Source organism: Lissotriton vulgaris, chromosome 4_1 (genome assembly GCF_964263255.1).
Source record: "Lissotriton vulgaris chromosome 4_1, aLisVul1.2, whole genome shotgun sequence".
Lineage (NCBI taxonomy): Eukaryota > Metazoa > Chordata > Amphibia > Caudata > Salamandridae > Lissotriton > Lissotriton vulgaris.
The window spans coordinates 1,717,562,504-1,717,580,154 of record NC_141691.1 but is presented as its reverse complement, the minus strand read 5'-3'; the positions used below and the strand labels follow the sequence as shown (position 1 = coordinate 1,717,580,154).

The 17,651-nt window shown below is 48.3% G+C and overlaps 1 protein-coding gene across 2 annotated transcripts in view; it reads right to left on the bottom strand.

Annotated features, from left to right (window-relative positions):
• TMEM67 (transmembrane protein 67) overlaps positions 1-17,651 on the bottom strand; it is a 1,133,211-nt gene that overhangs the window by 643,379 nt on the left and 472,181 nt on the right. For both annotated transcript variants that reach the window (XM_086965990.1, XM_086965991.1), the window contains exon 13: positions 9,244-9,367. In XM_086965990.1, the coding sequence (XP_086822116.1) occupies positions 9,244-9,367 (124 nt within the window). The remainder of the gene's footprint in view (positions 1-9,243; positions 9,368-17,651) is intronic.

Here is a 17,651-nt window from a genome sequence, read left to right as displayed (position 1 = left end):
TTATTATTGACACCTGTGTAAAGGTTTTAAGATCTTTGAAACATTTGTAACTTGCATTACTCACTCTCCACATTCAGAACACTCTCCAAATTACATATTGAAAATGTACTGCCTATTATAAATATCACCTTGTTATATGATGGCATATCATATTGATAAGACCTGTATTTTAATTTGTTTGATCCTCGTTTTCTCACACACATAGGATAATTGGTAACTGGTTTTGCTATCACTGTCATCAGACCTCTGTTGGACATATTCTAGTTTACTCTTTTTCAAGATAGTGACCCCGACACAATGTGTAAAGTACACATTTATGGACAGGCTAGTCATGCACTGGAACGAAACAATGTTTGAGAACATTTCACTTTAACATGAGATTGCTAGATTTGGGTGAGAAGCATGGTTGCATTGATGGTGAATGTCATGGTGATTCTTACTGGCACTTACTTCAGTTCACATGGTGCTTCTGTTTTTTCTAATAACAGAGTTCTGTCAGTTTTTATGTGGGTCAAGCCTAAACGGTCTACATTTTCTTTCGAGGTTAGCACAGCACTTTTCGTCTTTGTTCTGTTTCCCTGGCTTCTTGGCAGCCGATTTACAGTCTATTGTATGTTGTTTACTTTTTCAATTTGTGCCATATACTTTTGTAATTTTTGTAGCTCCTTGACAGTCTGGCTTTATTCACAGTGTTTCCACTCATGCCACACAATATTGTCGTCAAAAAACCCTGTTTTGTTACACTGAAATACAGTTCATTATCACATCTAAAGGGTTTTCAGGTAAGGATGGTTGTTCATAGAGTAATTTCTCTCATTTCAATTATACCGTTTATTAGCTACAGCATTTGTGTCATTTATTTGTATCAACACAAATAAGGATATAACTGTGGGCTCAACCCCAACACAGGATCACGACTATGGTTAATTGCAGTAGCTCTTTGTTTGTTTATTTGTACTTACCTACTGCTAGACAAGCCTTTTTGTTTTGATTGTTCCAATTTAACTTGTTGCAAGTCATAAGCTATTTTTGTTCAAAGTGAAATTCCCTGATGAAGGGCCAGGCGGTCTTTAATGCATTGGGTCACTTTCATGTGCTCACCATGCTATGGTTTGATCTACATGTGATTTGGAATGACGAAGTATAATTAGACACTTTTTGGACGTTGAAGATTGTACCTATACATGAGGACGTTCAATTTATCGCACAATGTTGTTAAAGATTGCATAAAAGTAATACCTTTCTGTGAACTATGACTACTTTGTATAGATTTTCTGATGCCAAACAGGCGGAAAGAGGGGCAAGAGATCGTTCGGACTATTTCCACATCTGAGAATAGTATTGTTATACCTGCTGCTCAGCCAGTGTGACTGTGGTGAGAGATTTTACACATTAAGACCTTTATTGTGGTGGTCTATATATGGTGCTCAGCAAGATCACAATACTGATAATGTTCTGTCCCACAAAATACACTTTGGTGGTTCTGTGAGCAAATACATTTGCAGATTTTGGAGGAGAATACATTATTTTGAACCTGAAGTTTACTGCATATCTGTAGGCAACATATGGAAAGGCTAGTCTGGTTTGTCTAGTGGCTAAAAGTTATTCCAGCAATGGAGAGAGAAATCCTTTACATATACTCAGGGCTAGGCTGGTGGGTGGGCATTCGTCTATTCCTTCAATGACCATCAGGGATGGACTGTTTTATTCACCGATCATAAAATGGCTGACTTTGGTCACTAATGTCAGGTAGATGTTATTTCTTGAAGTCTTTACTGTGATCGGGGATGCCGGCCCGGCTTAGAAGATCAAATAGGGTCTCAACTATTTGACTGACTTTAGGCTGAGGAAATGTCTGCTCTTGACAAGAGGAGGAGAGAATCACAGGACAACAATCCAAAGATCAACTTGTTTTGCAGTTAGGTTTTTAGAGAACATTTTAATAGACTGTAAATGAAGATCATTATTGTTTACATCGGAAGGTTTGGACTAGGGTACCACAACTGTGGGCCAGATTAGGTTTTGCCCAAAGCGAAGTCCCAGAGTTAAGCCTTGAGGATGTGCTATGGTGAGGCCCAAATCAGGCCATATGAGATCCCAAAGGTGATCCTAGTATTGAGCCCAAGGGAAAACTAGAACTTCAGTGAGGTCCCATACGTCACAACTATATGGATAGTGCATTTTGGCAATAGAAATAGGCATCTAAGCAACATCTATGAAGATGGGCTCGCTTGGGATGGGAACCCTACAAAATAAAGGTTTTCCTAACTTTCTTGCATACTCTCTATAAAGTCAAGAACTCTCGAGAGATTTCCTCCTTGAAAATGTAACTTTGGCAGAGCAGACTGGACTAAACATTCATGCTTTGAAGTAAAAAATAAATAACAAAGACTTACTTAGTGCACGGTGTCAAAACAAAAGAGGTAATATCAGAAAAGCTGTTTTAAAAGGCATGGAAAAGCTTCTTAAGTGCTTATGGGAAAGCCAAAAAGGAAAAAGGGGCAAATGAAGCCAAGAAAATTCAATTAAAAAAATTGTCTGAATTTCCAGAAACTTTCAAGAGAGAAGGATTAGTTTCTGTCCTGTAACTCCAGTTCTGTAGCAGGGGTATCTCTGTTATAGTCATAATCTAGTGAATAGTCCCACCCATGTGCGTGGACCCCGGCAATCAAAAATAATCTCTTAAGTTGTCAAATCATGCAGAAACTGCAAAGACACTTAAGAGAGAATTTAAAGACAAATATTGCAGCCTATATCCACAGGCTACACTGTCCAGTACTTCAACTAGAAATTCCACCAAACACCACCACACACAACACAGCCTGCCCAGTTTCTACCATAGAGAAACTTGCCTCTACCAGTAAAAGACTCTGGAATGATAGAGAGGAAGGCATGGACAGACAAGCCCCATAGGCTACCATTATGTGGCTTAAATAGGATACTGTGCCTTTAAGAGAACTTTCCAGAACTTTTTCCCAGTATCCCAGAATGCACAGCAGGTCCCTTTTACTTTCAGTTCTTTTTGAAGGCGTAGCACGCCAGACCTGTAGCATTCCTTACATGAATCATTATCTCCACCGGGGAGGAGGGCGGGCGCTTATGACTATAACAGAGATACCCCTACTACAGAACTGGAGTTACAGGACAAACTACTCCTTCTGTAGTAGGGGATCTCTGTGTATAGTCATAATCTAGTGAATAGAATGGCAAGCCCATCCCCACACCAACGCGGCGGTGGAGAAAAGAAATTAACACCACTATTGTGCGAACAAATTCCGCAGCGAAGCCTGCCCAACCTGAGCATCTGCCCTGGCATCAGTGTCCAGACAGTAATGCTTAGCAAAGGTAGGAACCAACTTCCAAGTGGCCGCCTTGCAGATCTCTGCAATCGAACATTACGGAGTAAAGCTGTCGTGGCAGCTTTTCCCCTGGTGGAATGAACCTTAGGTTTACCCCCTAAGGTCTTATTAGCCTTTTGGTAACACAACTGTATGCAGGACACAATCCACCTAGAGATGGACTGCTTAGAGGTAGCAAGACCTGTCCTGACCGATCCATAATTGACAAATAATTGGTCTGACCTACGAATATCTTTGGTTTTATCCAGATAAAACTTCAACACCCTCCTAACATCCAGGGAATGTAGAGACCTTTCTGCTGGAGATGAAGGATTCTGAAAGAACGTAGGCAACGTTATGGTCTGGTTGACATGAAAATCAGAAATAACCTTGGGAAGAAATTTAGGGTGAGTACCCATAACAACGTTAGCAGCATGAAATACAGTATAAGGTTCTTGGCAACACATCGCCTGAATTTCACTCACCCTGCGGGCCGATGTAATGGCCACGAGGAACGCCGCCTTTCAGGACAGGTGCTGCAACGAAGCCTTATGAATAGGTTCAAAAGGCTCCTTCATTAATCTGGACACCACCACATTCAATTCCCATGAAGGCGAAGGAAGCCTGACAGGAAGGAACACTTTCTTCAAGCCTTCCAAAAAATATTTGATCACAGGGATCTGGCAGAAGGAAGTCTGTGAAGGGCATTTCCTGTAGGCAGTCAATGCAGCAAGATGAACCTTAATGGAATGAACATTAAGGCCAGACTGCTCCAAATGCAGAAGGTAGGGAAGGATGACGTCTTCCTTGCACGTCGTCGGGTCATAATTCTTAGACTGGCACCAGATACAGAACCTCTTCCACTTGTAAGCATAGGAAGTCCGAGTAGAAGGTCTCTTAGACTCCTTCAGTTTGTCCATGAAATCTTCGGGCAGATTCAGATGGCCATGCCGCCAAACTCAAAGACGAGAGGTTGGGGTGCAACATCTGCCCCCCGAACTTCGTGAGAAGGTCCGGCCTGCACGGCAGCCGCATGTGAGGAAGGAGAGACCGGTGAAGCAGGTCCGTGAACCACCACTGTCTGGGCCATTCCGGGGCAATGAGAATCATCCGAGCCCTGGACCGGGCCAGCTTGATGAGTACCGCCTGAATCAGGGGAATGGGTGGAAAAGCATACAGAAAGCTGTTCGACCAGTTGATCCATAGCGCATTCCCCAGCGTCCCCTGCTGTTAGTACCTGGAGGAAAAGTCTCGGCATTTGCTGTTTTCGGCGGTGGCGAACAGATCTACGTTTGGAGTCCCCCACATTGCGAAGACGTCTCCTAGTACTTCGTCGTTTATGACCCATTCGTGATTTTCCTGAATCAGTCTGCTCAGTGCGTCCACCTGAACATTCTGCACACCTGGCAGATGGGTGGCCGTTATCGTCAGTCCTCTGGCCAGAAGCCAGTGCCAGATCGCCTGCACTTCCTGCGACAGGGTGCGTGATCTCGAGCCCCCCTGCTTGTTGAGGTAATACATTGTTTTTGTATTGTCCGTCTGTACAAGCAGAGAGTTGGTCTGGAAGGACGGATGAAAGGCCTTCAGTGCCAAGTGAACAGCTCTGAGTTCCAGGAAATTGATGTGATAGGTGGCCTCCATCGGGGACCACGTTCCTTGAATCTGTAGGTTTCCAGAGTGTGCTCCAGAGCCCTGGAGAGAAGCATCCGTCACGATAGTCTGCGTGGGAATGTACTTGTGGAAGTGAACCCCTCTGAGGAGATTCTCCGCTGAACACCACCACTTCAGAGACTGAAGAGCATGCAGAGACAGACACATCTCATCGTCCTAAGATCCCCTCCTCTGATCCCACTGGTCTTCCAAGCACTCCTGCAGCGGTCTCATGTGCAGCCGTGCGTGTGGCGTCGGGAAGATACAAGAGGCCATCGATCCCAGTAGAGAAGACACCGTCCTCACTGTTGTAGATGGAGTGGTCATAAGAGCCTGAGCCTTCCGAAGGAGTGATAATCGTCGCTCTTCTGAAGGAGACACACTTGCTGACAGCGTATTGATGGAGGCTCCCAAGTACTGTATGCATTGGACCGGAGTCGGGACAGACTTGGACATGTTGATGTGCAACCCCAGCTTGTTCTGAAGAACGCACGTCTTTGGAAGTGTGCTCGAGCTTCCGAGAAGGAGGATGCCTTGATCAACCAATCGTCCAGGTACGGGTAGACGAACACCTTGTTCTTCCTCCGGTGTGCTGCTACCACCGCCATGCACTTCGAGAACGCTCTCGGCGCAGACTTTAGTCCGAATGGGAGTACTGTGTATTGATAATGATTGGCGCCGACTTGGAACCGCAGGAACTTCCTGTGTTTGTGTGCAATGGGCACATGGAAGTACGCATCCTGTAGGTCTATAGCACATAGCCAGTCTCCCTGTTGCAACTGAGGATAAATCTGATGCAACAACAGCATACAAAACCTTTCCCTGCAAATCCATCTGTTTGCCTGTCGCAAGTCCAGAATGGGCCTGAACTCGTTCTTGTCCTTCTTGCGAACCAGGAAGAACCGGGAGTACAGACCTCTTCCTCTCTGAGACAGAGGTACGTCTTCTATCGCCCTTTTCCTTAACAGGATATCTGCCTCCGCCTGAAGCTCGCGCAGCTGAAACTGCGAGCTGACCGGTGGAATTGCTGGAGGCGAGCTGGTGAACCGAAGACTGTATCCATTGCAAACAATATTCAGCACCCACTTGTCCTGAGTAATTTTTCTCCACTCTGCCAGAAAAAATTGAATGCTTCCCCCTACCGGAGTGGGTAACAGATCCGGGGGAAGTAAGTGCTCAGGGCCTAGACCCGGCCAGGCCTTTGGTCGCTGGAGCCGACTGTTGGCCACCTCTGCCCTTCGGGCGTTTCTGGAACGGCTTACGGAACTGTTGATGTTGCTGCGACTGTCCCGAAGCTTGGCCACGTCCTCTGCCCTGCCCACCGAACCGCCGTTGGAATGGGCGGTACGATTTCTTTGCTTCTTTGGGCTCCTCTAGACCCACAGCTTTGAGTGTTTCGGCCACCTCCTTCATGCGGGCCATTTCGTCATCCGCATGTTTCCCAAATAGGGTTTTGCCAGAGAATGGAAGGTTGGCTACCCTATGCTGTGCGTCTGGTTTCAGTGACGTAAGGCGGAGCCAGGCGTGACGTCGCTGGTTAATCCCATGGCAAAAGCCATGTGCCGCTAAGAGGGATGAATCTGCCACAGCGCCGATAATTTGATTCGCTACCAGCATCCCATCATCCCATCATTTAGCACTTCGTGGAAGTCTTCCCGCTTCTCGCGAGGCAAGTGTTCCGCAAACTGCTGGAGGGAGTCCCAGAGGGCGCGGTCGTAGCGCCCCAACAAAGCCGTGGCACTCGCAGCCTTCATAGAGGTCGCCGATGTTCCACATACTTTCCTTCCAGCTGAATCCATCCATCTAGACTCTTTGTCAGGGGGGACCGTGGATGACGGGGTGGTGGCATGTTGTTTGCGGGCCGCCGTCACAATCACAGAATCCGGAGGAGGTTCCACCCTTAGAAAAGCCGGGTCCGAATCGGGAGCCCGGGATTTTTTCTGCAATCTTGATGGGGCCGCCTTAGTCACCGCAGGGGTGAGGAAAAGGTCCATGGCCGGTTCCTCCAGGCCCGGCACCAGAGGTAGTAGTGGACGAAACAGGTGTTTCTGGTGCAGTGTCTCAAAAATGACTGATGTCTTAGGCGTGGGCACCGTCAAGGATATGCCCAATTCGGCAGCGCCTCTCAAAAGGACATAATGGAACGCCACCAGGTCATCAACCGGCGACACCCTCATGTCCGGTGATCCTGACAAAGTCGGATAGTAGTCCCCGGTCCCTGAGGACCTCGTGCGAGAGCGAGATCTGTGCCTCCTATGGCGGTGTCTCGACCGCGTGGACGACCTGTGGCGCGATCGCACCTTCCTCCTGGAGCGAGAGTGTGATCTCCCGGCACGTGGACGCTCCACAGGTTTCCGTGGGGGCGTCTTCCGCGGTTCCTCCTGGGGCCTTGGTCTAGGAGTCCCATTAGGTGGTGTAGGAAGAGGAGGCAGTGACGCCGACCTTGGCGGAGGGACAGGGGGTATCTCCGACCGAGGGGCGGGCCCATGCGGTGGAAGTGGTCGTCCTGGTGGAAGCGGAGGGTTGGTGGGAGGGTCCTCCTTAGGTACAGGAGGAGGGGGCGACTTAGGCCGAGGTGGTGTATATACCACCGAGTACACCGAGCCTCAGTGACTTCTTCGGGGAAGGGACTGCGACCCAGCCCCTTCAGCAGGCGATCGCTTTCTCCTGCGCCCTCCACTAGATCCAGCCTGACTTCTGGCGCCAGAACTCCTCCTGCGCTGTTTAGGAGAATTGGAGCGACTCCTAGACGCCGATCTCTCCTTCTCGAGGTCCTCGACGTCGAGGATCCCCTCCACGCCGATCGTCGTCTCGACGGCGACAGGCGGTGTCGCCTCGACGGCGAGCGCCGACGCCTGTCGCTCCTTCTTCGACATCGATAATCCGACGCTGACGTCGACGATGAAGATGCAGTCGACGGTGGTCTCAACGGCGGCCTCTCCAGGCCCTTCGACGTCGAATCCTCATGCCGTCTCGACCCGGAGCCCCGGGGAGATGGGGAACACACCGTCGTCATCCCTCTCGACGTCGCCGATGCAATCGACGCCGACGACCGGGACCATTTGCTGGTCTTCCTGCCTCTGGGGAGCCCCCCAGAGGCCTCAGCAGAGGCAGAGGGCGCCTTCCCGGTCTGCCCAGACCCACCTGCAGCCTGCCTGGGTCTGTCCTCCAGGCCTTGAAGCCTAATCTTCAGCCTTTCCCTCAGAGTTCTTGCAGAAAGGTTCTTGCAGATGTCACACTCTTCAGGTACATGTGCTTCAGGAAGGCAGATGATGCAGACCTCGTGTGGATCAGTTTTGGCCTTCTTCCTCCCACAGACAGAGCATTTGTCAAAAAGAGCAGGCATTTTAGAGCCCTAAAACACCTGAACAAACACACAGGAGAGAAGGGAAAGCACCAAGACAAAAACTGAAACACTTTTAAATCACAAAGTGCACAAAAAAATCAATAAACCCTTGAAAAAAGGGAGAGCTCAATACCAGGGTCCTGTTAGCAGGAGCCGGAAAAAAGAACTGAAAGTAAAGGGACCTGCTGTGCATTCTGGGATACTGGGAGGAAGTTCTGGAAAGTTCTTTTAAAGGCACAGTATCCTATTTAAGCCACATATTGGCAGCCTATGGGACTTGTCTGTCCATGCCTTCCTCTCTATCATTCCAGAGTCTTTTACTGGTAGAGGCAAGTTTCTCTATGGTAGAAACTGGGCAGGCTGTGTTGTGTGTGGTGTTGTTTGGTGGGATTTCTAGTTGAAGTACTGGACAGTGTAGCCTGTGGATATAGGCTGCATTATTTGCCTTTAAATTCTCTCTTAAGTGTCTTTGCAGTTTCTCCATGATTTGACAATTTAAGAGATTATTTTTGATTGCCGGGGTCCACGCACATGGGCGGGACTATTCACTAGATTATGACTATACACAGAGATCCCCTACTACAGAAACAAGAATGCAACTGCTCAAGAAATTTTAGAAAAAAGGACTTATTTGGTAGAGGTAAGTGGATGGGTGGCTGTCAGAGGACATAATTTTGGGTGTTATGTGACGATCTGGGAAGTAAGCATAATAATGAAAGATGATAAATAATATGCTGTACAATTCTGGGAAGCACATATACCTACATCAAATTATAAAATGTAGTCTTTTCTTCTAAGGTACAGGAATGTTCTAAATGCAACAGATTATATTCTTTAAAAGGTAATGATCACAAATAAAAGTATCTGAATATGAAAAAAATGACTATACTACACTTTACAAAGTCTTACCTTATGGTTATTCCAGTTGCAATGCGTATTACTCTTGGCTGGTTTCCTAAGTCATTTTCACGGCCACTTAAAGTGTCTACCAACAATATTCGGCGGGTCAATAGCCAATTGTTAATATTACTCCCTTAGTAGAAAAAAACACATCACAAAGCAAATGATCAGCTATTCATTATACCATGCTACATATGGAAGCACTGAAATGTATTTACTCCCTAAAAAATACTTTGCTGATCAAGCTGGACCAATATACTTTTCAGATCTGGATTATGTAAAAGGTAAAAAGTAAACAACGAAACTTGATGAGCACTGATTATCTAAACATGTTTTGTCATTAGAAACCTAAACAAAGTTTCCTTTACAAATATTATGATCCAGTCTTACCAAATATTCAAAATATATTTACAATGTGTACACTTGAAAGGAACGGTTGTTTTTCTGTATTTTCATCAAGAAATCATAACTCTCAAGATCAAGTCTGAGCGAAAAATAGGATCGCGGAGACTGAACTGTTTACCCCAGTGTTGAGCGGGTAACAACTTTCCTCCTACATTTCCATGTGCATAAATACTTTACATATTGCCTCTAAATTAAGCCTGACTGCTTTTGTGCCAAGCTGCCAGGAGGTTAAGCACAGGTTAATTTAGTAACTTATTGTGGTTTACCCTGACCAGGATTGTGGCTGTTGTTTGAGAAGGGCTTCACCCCTCCTCAACCAATAACCTAATTTCTAACGCTGGGCTTCTGTTGTGAATCTGAAGACTTCAGACCTACTGCGGATACATGAAAAAGCCACCGTTCATGATCATGTCAGTGTAGTCACTGGCCCTGAACTGTTTATAATGTTGTCACTCTCCTGCCAAGATTAAGAATGCATTTAAAACCTCTCGGATATATGCAGACAGGAAAGCAAAATACCAATGGGAACTGTGCACTGTTGTAGACCTCACCTTGCCATGAATCCACTGGGATTAGCTTGTCTCAGCAAGATCACCATCACCATTAGAAAGTAGATGGAACTTGTTTTCAGTAGCTTTTGCTTGTCCAGATTTGTAGGAACTGCAACCTGGGTGAGGGGCTTCTTACACAATCCTATTACCTGGTGAATGACTTCAAGCGTCATGTGAAGCAAATGCCTTCACAGTGTGGGGGAGCAATGACATATGTAACTCAATGGGCAGCAATTTGGACACTTACTGCTTCCTCAGATACTGCCTGCATCTCTGGATTAGTCTTGAGGTCTGGCGGGTGGTCAGAGTGTTCTGAGTACTAGTACATATCATTCATAAAGTCACCCATTCCTGGAAGAGGACTGGTCAATGGGTGCTGGGCAACTCAACACTAAAACATTTCACCACTATCTGCAGTTTCCAGGATCTTATGTAGAAGAGAAGGCTGTGTGCTGACAGACTTTGGAGTCTGGGAATTTCAGAAACCAGTATAACAAGCCTATTGAACTAGTAAAGGAGGCTAGCACAGGCAATGGATAGATGGATGCCAAAGTATCCTTTTTATTCGATAGTAATATTCCTCCTTCTGACACGAAGTGCGACTGGGGCTCAATTCCTGGGGAGGGAAGCATGGGTTATCAAGCATAGACTATCAAGCTGTGGCGCAAATGGTCAGAGACCACAGAGGGTGAAAGATCGCCTCTACTTTTCAGAAAGCCTACTGTTTTTTTTTTTTTAATAGCTCATCCTGATACATGCACAAAAAGCAAACGTGGTTTGGGTGGCTGTTCATAGAGAACACCGATGCAGAAAGATACTAGCCAGCTTGTACGAACTGCTTGAGTCACTTCATGCATGCCTTGAAACCAGAAAGTTGTGGCAAAGATCACCTGCACTGAAGAAAAGAAAAAAAAATAGCAAAAAAATCAAGTTTGAGCAATGATCAGCGCTACAGTACACAGTTGCTGAATTGAAAATACAAGGTTCTAGTTCACATACAAGTTCTTAGTCTGGTTGGTGAATCTATCCTAGCCATTAAATTATGGCAAGAACGACCTATCAACATGTAATATATTTTGGATCAAAAAAGCAGCACTTGGTATTCAGAATTTAAATCCAAACCTTGGGGTGTGGCCAAGATGGCGGCCGGATAAGAGGAGTTTATTGGTATCTCCGGCTCTGCCAAACAATCGCATTGTTTTCGCCTCTGTTACGCCTTAGCCACAAGTCGGAGGGGCGAAGACTGGACCCTGGAACACAATCAGACCCCCTGGGGGTGCAGAGAGCTCCGCGATCCAGCGTAGTGTACCTCGTATGGGGAGAGCGAGCTGCGGCCTACCTGGAGGGAAGAGTGGGCAGTAGACTTCAGTATGATTGTCTCGGCCGAGGTGGCTATCGAAAGCGACCCCCGACCCCCCCTGTGCTGGGTCCAATCCCGCAGGGTACGAAGTGTTCGAGAGCAAACGGTGGCCCGTGGCGAATGCCGTCGGAGCTGGATGCCGGTCAACTGACGGAGAAAGGGAGGCCACAGCGTCTGGTTGCTGAAGCCAGCCTGGCAGAGGATGAGGAGCTGTGGCCCTCAAGCCTGCGCGCAGCCCTGAACTGTGTATATCTCTGAGGGAGGCCCTCGGCACCTGCCGAGCAGGAGACCAGGGAGCGAGTAGAGGAGCTCCCTTGCAGTGCCCGAGAGACGCTCCTAATCTTGCGGTTAAGCACAGATGACGGGAACTGGCAGTGGCCCTTCTGCGCAGAGGAACTCAAGCTCCTGCAAGGCACGAACTCGTGGCTGCAGGTAGCATAGCCACAAGGAGCACAGGGCAGCACCACCAGCACAACCCCAGTGCCAGCCTCACTGGGTAAGCGAGTGATCAGGCGGTGACTGTAAGAAGCGCGGGGGAATCCAAGTAGTACCCCTAGGGCCTTGGCCCCCTTGGAATTGAGATCTTTTGGACAGTCTACAGCACATTTGGAGGTGGGGGAGGAGATCAGGCCCCCGAAGGCAGAGCAGCAGTGCATAGCCAAAGCGGGGGCCCTCTGCACGCTGATCCGGCTGAGGCCCAAGCTCACTGGGTCAGGGAGGAGACACACCATCTACCGGTAAAGAGGGCCAGCCGAGGAGACCCCCATAGACGGCACTAGCACGCAGAATTGTGTGGTGTACGCAGACTGCACAGCCCGCCTGACGTCGCGGCCCGGTCCCTCCTCCAGAAGTTATCAGGGCCACTCACCAGCGGGGGGCCCTTCTCTAAGTAGCACAGGATCAATGCGCTGGTGAGCAGGGGCAGCATTCCTCTGGGTCACCCCTGAGTAGTGCCAACTCTTCAAGAAGTGCAGGGTCCAGGAGGGCGCACACCCGGTCACGCATATGGAGAGAAACCGCACAGCAGGCCATCAGGGCCTAGACGAGAGCAAGGGAATCAACAGCTCTTGAGGCACGGTGGCTTAAAGCCTGCTACGCACAAGCTGAGCTGTAGCGGGAACAATGACGAGTGCCTGGCTGAAAAAAGAGCGGTCTATGAAAAAGATGCTCCTGAAGCAGTTTACGCAGGAAGCCACCGGGAATGTAGGCCTAGATAAAGAGGGCATGCAGAGGAGGAAAGTAAGGAGCTGATGCCCCAGCCATGAAAGCCTTCATGACTGTGCTATTTATATCCTTGCGTGAAGTCCTACAAGAACTCAAGGGGCAAATGTCAGCCAAAATAAAATGCGATGTTGAGGAAATAGGCGACCGTGTAGAGACTCTTGAAGAACACGAAACCGAAAGGGACAAAGAACTGGAAATAAAGCAGCAGGAAATCCTCCGGCTCAAGGAGCAGCATATTGACCTACAGGGCCACGCGGAAGACTTGGAAAACCACTCCCGCCGCAACAATGTGCGCATCAGAGATGTGAAATCAAACGCAGAGGGAGAGGACATTAGGGACTTTGTTCCGGCCCTCTTTCGACAGGAGTGGAGCGATGACCACTAGGCCAATATCCAGATTGACAGGGCCCACCGGGTAGGGTTGCAGGGAAATGCCAAGGCTCCACCACTGGACATCTTGGTGTGTGTGCACAGCTTTCAGCTGAAGGAACTGATTATTAAGAAGGCGAGAGATGCACACCCCTTGCAATTCCACAGTCACTCTCCAACATTTAAGATCTGCCGGCTACCACCCTAGTCAAGCTACGTCGATTTCGCTCAATTACGCTGCACCTGAAAGATAAAGGAATTGCATATGCCTGAAAACATCCTTTTCGCATCATCTTCCGCTATGAGGGCAAACTGCGGAAGATACACTCACTTCTGGAGGCCAGGGAAGTCCTGGGAATTGTGAAGCCTGTGTCCCCGGAGGTGTAATGCAAATCCCTAGAGAGATCAAAGTTGGGAAACTGGACACTGCAACTTTAGTAAACGAACGAGAGGCAGTAATTTTTTCACTGGCCGCTAGCCCAGTCCAGTCGTCCCCCAGTTTAATGCACAGAGAACACACGATGAGCAGAACCTTGAGGCGGAGTCAGAGACTGCCCTCACCTCCCTTGGAAGGACTGCCTTGGGCTTTGCCCACTTAACCAGTTCTACCTAGACAAACTTTTGTCTCCAAGGAATTTTGCTTTAGAGCTTATAATGTTTCCTTGCTTGGGGTTTATTTTTTTGTGTGTAACCTGCACCGGTCATAGGGATGTCAGTTTTGTGAAGGCATTGCTGCACTCTCTCAGGCCCACCCCACTTCACCCATCCTATTAGGAATACTCCCCCCTATTTCACTCAACATCAGTTGAACCCCATGGGTAAGGAACTAAAGGTTATATGCCTCAATCACCCAGTAAAACACTCTGCCACCCTCTCCTTTCTGGAGAATGCGTATGATGACATTTGCATGTTGCAAGAAACCCACCTATTATCTAGAGACACAGCCATATGCGTACACGCCGATTCTCACACCAATATTGGTTCTCGAACGCCGCAAGAAAAATGTAGTAGCTATCCTGTTTGGAGCAAAATTCGAGGGGAAGGTCCTTTCAACTCTATATGAGTTGAAAGGGGGGGGTTCTCACACTTAGAATTCGATTGGGTCCCCCCAATCTCTTCACCTTAATCAACATCTACACGCCAAACACCCATCAAGTACACTTTGTTAATAGGACCCTCTCAGAAGAGTTAGCATCTCCAGAAACAGCCATTCTGGTGGCAGGAGACTTCAACTTAGTGATAGTTAATGCCAATGATCGCTCCTGCCAGAGGTCTGCACAGATAGGGGCACACTCTCCAGAGGGTAAAGAATAGTTCGAAGATAATGGGTTGAATGATGTTTGGCGCCACCACCACCCAGAGACACAGGACTACACACACTACTCAGCTGCACACAAATCTTACGCGCACCTAGAGCACTTCCTGGCCTCCACAGCACTTCTGCCTAGGGTGCGGGAGGCAACTATAGAGCCACAATCCCGGTCAGACCATGCAATGATCACAGTCACCATTCAACCAGCTGAGGCCAGCCACAAATATATGAGATGGCGCCTACGGGAGGGCCTGCTGCAATCACTGAATATGGTGAAGGAGATACGCGCAAAAATGGTACAATACATATAACACAATAATAGGGAGGACACTTCGCTGGCGGCGATTTGAGAGACCCTGAAATTAGTAACAAGGCGGGAATTTATGGCTGTATCATCCGCTGACAATAGAAAGCGCTGGGAAACGCGACAGAACATAGAACAGGAGGGGAGAGAGCGGGAGACTATACATAAACGCACAGGAGCGCCTAGGGTATGGAGAGAACGGGAGGAGAAATGGATCCTCTTAAAAAGTCTAGACCTGGATAGGGCAGAGTACGCCCTACTTCGCAAATGTCACAAGTTCTACATGAGTAGCAACAAATGTGGGAGGTTGCTTGCTCAGAGGCTTACAGCTAAAACTCTGGCGGCAGCTATACCATCGATTAAGAAGCCCTCGGGCGAGGAAGTGCACTCAGACTCTCAGATAGTGGAAACCTTTGGGCAGTTCTACCAGTCGCTATATACCGAGGAGGACCCATAGTAGCAAAATGCCTGCGTGAAACCTGGAGGCAAGCAAATTCACACGCCTCCTGGGGATCTGGTGAGCCAACTCGACAAGCCCATACATCTAGAACAAGTTGTCAGCCATTGCTAGGCTGAAACTGAACAAAGCCCCTGGCCTGAAGGGTATCCCGCTCTGTTCTATAAAACTTTCTGCGTGGAGTTGGCGCCTCTGCTGACGCAACTTTACAAATCCTTTTTGGAGTGCGCGGCAGTCACTGACTCCATGGCAGAAGCGGCGATCTCAGTAATCCTCAAACCTCACAAAGATCCCAGGGTATGCGGGTCCTACCGCCCAATATCAATCCTTAACTTGGATGCAAAACTCTTCGCTGGAATATTGGCGGCCTGTCTAAACCCGCTGATGGTGTGCTTGATCGACCCCGACCAAGCAGGGTTCATCCCCACTCGCCAGGGGGAGATAATACGTAGCGACTCCCACACCTTATGGATAGTGTACATAAAAAGCGTTCAACAGAGTACGGTGGAGCTACCTGTTTGACACACTTCGTTGCCTTGGAGATAAAATGGGTTTGATGTATCTATGAGGCCCCTCGAGTATTCATCAGAGTGAATGGGGCGTCCTCTGAACCCTTCCCAATAGCAAGGGACACGAGGCAGGGGTGCCCCGCTTTTTCCCCTCCTCTTCACGCTGTACATGGAGCCCCTTGTACAACAGGTTCAAGACCACCCGCAGATACAGGGGCTATGATTTGGCGGAGATATCCATAAGATTAGCATTTATGTGGACTACATAATTATTTCACTCTCTCAACCACTCCCCTCTCTGCCCGCCCTCTTAGCAGAGTTGGAGGCCTTCGGGAGAGTCTCAGAATTTAAAGTAAACCTAAGCAAGTCACAGGTTCTTAACCTTTCCACCACCAGGCACCTGAAGATATCTTAAGAGAGAGATTCCCTCTGCAATGGGCCAAGCAACTAATAACTTACCTGGGCATCCTTCTGGCTCTAACGCTGTCGAAAACACTGGGGTTGAACTACTCGGCTCTGGTGGAACAAACTGCCAGTGCCCTGAACTGGTGGTCGAGACTAAAACTGGCCTAGCTTGGGCGTATAGCAGCGGCAAAGATGACGGTTTTACCGCAGATTCTATATCTTTTCCAGACTCTACCCCTAGTCCCCCCTCCGAAAGCTATGCGCGCTGTACAATTAGTCATCAACAAATTTGTCTGAGGAGGGAAGAAGGTGCGATAACACATATCCCAAATGACACAGCCTAAGCAAGACGGAGGAGTGGGCCTGATGTTAGTGCATAGATATCTTCAAGGTTCCCACCTCCGGTATATTATGGAGTGGACTCGTCCGCTCTCTGAAAAACACTGGACCTTTATGGATCAGGCAGTAGCTGGAGCAAATATATGGAGGGATGCTTGGCTCCCACGTAAACTAAGGGCCTGGGGTCTCTACTCTTCCCCAGTTACTGTGGCGCGCTAAAAGTATGGGATGTGGTGGACTTAAAAGAGGCCTGACAACATTCCCCTCCCCGATGTCCCCAATAGTGGACAACACGGACTTTATACCAGGTTGCAAATCTGAGGTCTTTCAGAGATGGAGAGAAGCGGGGTGTAAAAATGCTGTTCGATGCAGACGGCATACTTCCATATGAACAACTGAGATTGGATTATGATCTGCCAGAGTCTGATGATTTCCACTACCGGCAACTTAGGCACTGGTTCACTACCCCGACCTACCTAGCAAAGGCCTCTCGGCTGCTCACTCCTTTAAAAAAATGGCTAATGTGCAAAAAAGGTGATAAGCACCTGATCTCTGAACTGTACACTATGCTAGGACCGGGGCAGAAGAGAGGGCGTACAAAGGGTCAACTACGCTGGGAGAAGGGGCTGGGGAGGGCCCTGTCGGACAAAGAATGGGAGAACATCCACTACAGGGCGCACCACACGGCCTATAACACCGCAGGGGCCCAACCAGCATACAAAGTTAAATCCTATTGGTATCTCACACCGGCCCGCATTCATAGCTGGGACAAAAATTACACTGAGAAATGTTGGCCTTTCAGGCTCTTTGGTGCACTTACTCTGGCACTGTCCAAAGCTGGGGCACTTCTGGGAGGGGTTGCTAAACGACATTGACAAAGCCTTTGATACAGAGATCCCACGCTTCCTGGCATACAAACTATTTGGGCTATCAAACGTGCTGACATTTCCCCTTCGCTCACTGAGGGGTAGGCAGATGGCTCTGGCATTGTTAGCAGCACGTCAAACAATCCTTGCGCAATGGGGCTCCACAAATGTCCCTGACCACACGGACTGGCTGCATGAACTTTAGCTGATTCTCGCCATGGAACGCGTCTCACTAGTTCAAGACCACAAGGGTGAGGCCTATGCAGAATTCTGTGCCCCTTTCATCCAGCTACTATCAAAAGAACTCAGGGAGGTA